The 5,192-nt window shown below is 47.3% G+C and overlaps 1 protein-coding gene across 1 annotated transcript in view; it reads left to right on the plus strand.

Annotated features, from left to right (window-relative positions):
- Positions 1-4,312: 4,312 nt before the first annotated feature.
- Positions 4,313-5,192, plus strand: part of Usp11 (ubiquitin specific peptidase 11) — a 16,895-nt gene continuing 16,015 nt past the window's right edge. The window contains exon 1 of the mRNA XM_031345869.1: positions 4,313-4,531. Within this exon, the coding sequence (XP_031201729.1) occupies positions 4,380-4,531 (152 nt within the window). The 5' untranslated portion in view covers positions 4,313-4,379. The remainder of the gene's footprint in view (positions 4,532-5,192) is intronic.

Consider the following 5,192-nt stretch of genomic DNA (forward strand, 5'->3'; position numbering starts at 1 on the left):
ATTTTAAATGAGGTTCTCACTTTTTAATGCAATATCTCTGTATACAGACTGGTTGGGCGCTACTCCCTGAGTGTGGCCCTCCCACAGTATTTTGTGCAATGAAGTCCCACTCTCAGCCTTTGAGAGGTAGGGACCTAGACCCTATTCAGATCCTGACCATCACTATACCCTGGGATTGGCTATGGGAAAGCATGCCTCAGCCACTCACCTTCCTCCTCTACCTAGTGTCCCCAGCTATAGGGGATCTGAGAATTACCAGAGACTGGGAGATGGACATGGTGGGGGCCTACTTTTTCCCTCCTTTAGTCCTGTAGCCAGGGCCTCCTTCCTTCTCAGGGTCTTCCCCAGCCCAGCTCTGCCTAGCCCTCCTGCCCTGTCCTACTCGGTGCTGTTGAGTAGGAGCTCTGCCAGGAATTGACCAGCTTAGTGAGGAGCCATATATAATATGTATATGTGCACAAGCAGGGGGACATGTGGGAGCTTGTGCCCAATTGTTACACCCCAGTCCCTGGGAGGGTAAGGCAGGCCAAGGACAGTCTCCTGGATGGATGGTTTGCTCCCCTTCCTCCACCTTAAGCCTTGGGACCCTTAAGCGGGTTGGGAGGGCAAGGGAGGGTGCCCTCCTAGTGGGGTTTGGGAGGATTGGGTTCCTGAATGCACCATAATCGCTGTATGAAATATTAAAAAAAAGTCTAAAGTTAAAAGTCTGGTTGTAAATCATCAAAACAGGCAAGGGGGGGCTCAAGCTATGGTGATTACTGGGACCTTCATGAATCCATACCTGGTCAACTAAGAACATCAGGAAAGAGTTGGCTGCAAGTGTGGTAGGACTGTGTGGGGATAAAGACTTTGGAGGGATTGCACTTAAAATGGTAGGATAAGTTGAAGTAGTAGGGTGGATTTAATTGTGTTAATGGGAATCAAGCATTGAACATAGATGAGTTAGATTTATCTAGCATTGTGGACAAGCCTGAAAGGATGGAGGCAGGAAATGTATAAAAAAGTTGTTTTAAGCTGTGCACGCCATTAATCCCAGCACTTGGGAGGCAGAGGCAGGCAGATTTGTAGGTTCGAGGCCAGCCTGGTCTACAGAGTGAGTTCCAGGACAGCCAGGGCTATACATAGAAACCCTGTCTGGGGGGGGGGGTTGTTTTAAGAAAGTTGGAAGGCCCAGTAGATCCAGAGTGGTATCAGGCAGAAAGGTCCAGTCTAACTGACAGTATGAAGAGGTCAATTGGAGAGAGAATGAAAGTAAAGTAGGGTTTTGACCACTTAAAGTAGACTTAGAAAAGTTCAAAGTTTGGACTGGTTTCTAAAAATCCTGGAAGTCATCTGCATGGTGAAGTTTGCAACAACGTAAGCTTGGGAGATGGTTCACTTGGTAACGCAATTGCTATGCAAGCTTGAAAATCTGAATTCAGGTTACCACCACTCATTTAAGGCTTAAAGCGTGGTGATTGCATGCCTTTAATCCCAGCACCTGAGAGGCAGGGCCAGGCCTCTGAATTTGAGGCCAGCCTGGTTTACAGAGATCCACGACAGCCAGAACTACACAGAGAAAGCCTTTCTTGGAAAATGGGAGGGGACATATATCTGCACATACAGTACACAAAAAGTGACACAGCCAATTAGCTGTGAGAATAGGGCCTTAATTTCCTCTTTCCATGATTCCCACCATCTTAGGAAGAGCCAAGAAGAGACTTGCAGACAAAAAAGGGGGTGGAGAGGGCCAGGCAAATACAAGTATTAGCAAGCCTATGTGGCTGTTTATGGAAGTACAGCAGTGGTGACCTAATGAACTTCTTAATCACCATGTCCTTGTATATATACACTTTGAAATCTCAATTTGAAGCTACAATGTGCCACAATGTCTATCTAGTCCCAGGGTTGAAAAAGTAGGACAGCCTACTTTTGGTGGTGGCAACACGCCTTTAATCTCAGCACTTGGGAGGCAGAGGCAGGCAGATGTCTGAATTCAAGTGAGTCTGGTCTACAGAGTGAGTTCTAGAACAGCTACTGTTACACAGAGAAGCCCAATCTCAAAGAAAAAAGAAAGAAAGAAAGAAAAGAGAAAGGATGTCTTTCCATTCCGGTCATTCTTTCAGTTTTGTAGTGGATAGGATGTCCTCCCATTCTCTGCAGAGATTGACCTTTGGAAGGTGAAGAAACCAGCTTTAGGGATAGGGGCTGGGAGAAGCTAAATGGGGAGGAACAGACTGCAATGAAGGGAGTCAATTCAGATGGGTTTAAAGAGCATCTATCTGCTTGTGCCAAACTCCATTTCTACACTAGTCTTTGGAGGTTGGGGATCAAATTAAAAGAGTTGGCTCTTTTTCCTTCAGGTCTCATACAACTAAGTTGTGACCTCATCTGTGTCAGGTTGGGGTTAGATGATAGAATCACTGTAACAGATACCTCATCACTACTGTAAAATCAAACTCCCTACAGAAGCTAGCTGAAAATAAGAGGTAAATTAGATCATGTGAGAGGGAGGAGGGTTAAACTGTGCAAGCAGACCTGTGTGCACAGGGCTCTATATAGAAATAGGAAGGTACACCTAGTTCTTGTCTTTGTGTAGTTGGTAATAGTGAAGGTAATCACTAAACTAGCCCCAAAATCATGATTTTTGGGGAGTTTGTAGATTGTCAACAGGTGAGGACAGCCAAAAGAAAGGTAGGTGGAGACGTACAGAGAATTAAAGTCATCACTGACCAGTAGAACTGAGAGCCTACAAGAAAAGGGTAACAGCCTAATAGGATGCTTCTCAACTAGTGGGACAACTTCCACACTTAAGAATGTCTGGTAATGTCTGGTGGTACACAGCCTTTGTTGTGAGGGTTGCCACCATTTTCTAGAAGTAGAGATCAGGGAACAGCTTAATACCCCAAAGTACTACTTCTCACAAGAAAAAATTGCAGTGGTGCTGAAGTCTGACATAGAGCCTGGTATACCTGCAACCTGTACTCCTAGCATTTGGGAGGCTAAGGCAGGAGGATTACCATAAGTTCAAGGCCAATCTGAGCTTCATGTTCAGGATTGAGATTCTATTTCAAAAAACACCAAAAGAAACCCTGGCCTGTTCAATGGTTTTCACATGTTTGGCATCAAATTTCCTTTGTATTGAAGATTGAGGACACCCAATGAATTTTTGGTTATTCCAAGATACCCTCTGAATAATTCCACTATATATGCATGAAAATGAGAGTGAAAATACTGCAAAGTCTTGATTTGTGAAACCTCCTGAGAGGGTTTCCTGAGCTGATAGTATGTGACCACAGTTTGAGGATCTGCCTGGTGTTTAAGGACACAGCTCTGGAACTAGGTCTGCAGTGCTATGGCACATCCTAGCTGAGGACAAATGATTTCACATTTCTGGCTCTCGGCTTCCCACATTTGTTACTCAGGGGCCAAAAACAATACAGTTATCTGCCACCCAAGGCTACTATTTAAGTCCAACAAGTCACTTAAACTGGGCAGAGTCACTATTTGTTATGCCTCCAACAAACACATCAGATTTGTCTGGTAATTCTAGTTTAGGAAGCTGAGTGTTGAAGTGCAGGCCTGTAACCCATCAGTTTGGAGGCTGAGGCAGGAGGATCGAGGCAATCAGTTGCCAGCCTGGGCTTCATAGAGTTGGAGGAAATTCTGGGCAATTTAGCAAAGGCCCTGTCTCAAACACAGAAAAGACACACACACACACAGAGCTACACTCTAGTTCAGGCTCTCGGGAGGTGGTAAACTCTTTGAGAAAAAAAAAACTATTTTACTTCATGTATATAAATGTTGTTTTCCCTGTATGCATACATGTGTACCTTGTACATTCCCGCTGATCCGCTGGAACTGGCGTTATGGATGGTTTGTGAGCCACCATGTGGGTACTGGGAATTGAACCCCTATCTTCTGCAAGAGCAATGAGTTCCCTTAATCTCTGAGCCATCTCTGGCCCATATATTTGATTTTGATGGATGAGAAAGGTAGTGCAATGAAAGGTAATTCAAGTTAGGCTAACAAAAATGCTACTCTCACAGTAGGGGTCTGCAAGTGAAAGAAGCAAAGACTTGCCCTAAGCATCCTTTGTAAGTCCCTAAACACACATTTGCTTATTTTGGAAACCTTTGGCCTCCTCCTTCCATAAGACCATTTCACCTGGTGCTAGAGAATTCCACAAGGCAAACAAGAGGGTTAACCCCTGGTATTGGTTGCAGAGACCACAGACCACCACCCAATTTCTGCCAAATTATGACGTTTCCAAGATGGCAGTTAGCCCCCTGATTGTTGGGGGGCTCTGCTTCCGTTTCCGGGACAGAATCCGGAAGTGCCCGTTGAGGGTCGCCTTCCTATCTTCAGTTGCGTTGGCTGTTGGAAGAGGACGGACGGGCATGGCGGCGGTCGCAGCGGACCCAGCTGCAGCTGCCGTCCCGGCCTCTGCTGAGGACAGAGAGACACAGCCCGAGTCATTGCCAGACCTGGATGAACAGTGGCGCCAAATCGGGAATGGACGAGAGCGTCCACTGCGAGCTGGCGAAAGCTGGTGAGGCTGGGCTTCAATGAAGCCTTGGCCAAGGGGACCGTGGGGGCGTTAGTATCGCGGGGTACTTAGAAATCCAATTCTAAGGATGAAGCTGTAAGAGGCGGGGAAGGGGCTTGGGCTGGAGAGAGAGAGGGGGCGTGGAGGTGCTAAGTGAATGAATCTCAACCTTTGGGATAGAGGCGGGGCCCGAGTGGGGCAGTCAGCCGCCTGAGAACAAAATGGGGTTTGTGTTAGGGGTGGGGCGTGAAGGGGATGGCCGTGGGAGTCAGGGGACTGCATCGTTTGGGGAGGGGGTGAGAGGGGACTGCGTCTTGGAACCTGGAGCCTGGAAAGGAGGCTGGCTCCATACTTAACGCGGGGGCGTGGCGTGTGTTACGAAACGTTGCGTCGGTTACAAGGAACGGCCTACGAGTACTCAAAGAGCCTGTGAACCCGACGAGCTTGGCGGCGTCTGTTGAAGAGCAACTCCATAGCCTATAGCTGTGGGCCAAGGGCGGAGGAGTGTAGTATGGGGAGGGTACCTAGCTCCTGGGAACAAGGCGAAGGCAAAGGTCTGGGGAGAGGCAAACAGGAGGAGGGGCAGTGCCTGGGGCAGAAAATGGCGCCTGCAAAAGAGCAAAGATTGTGACGCGGTATTATTTTGTTTTTTGTCTTTTGTCTT

The sequence above is a fragment of the Mastomys coucha genome, chromosome X (assembly GCF_008632895.1).
Source record: "Mastomys coucha isolate ucsf_1 chromosome X, UCSF_Mcou_1, whole genome shotgun sequence".
Classification (NCBI taxonomy): Eukaryota; Metazoa; Chordata; class Mammalia; order Rodentia; family Muridae; genus Mastomys; species Mastomys coucha.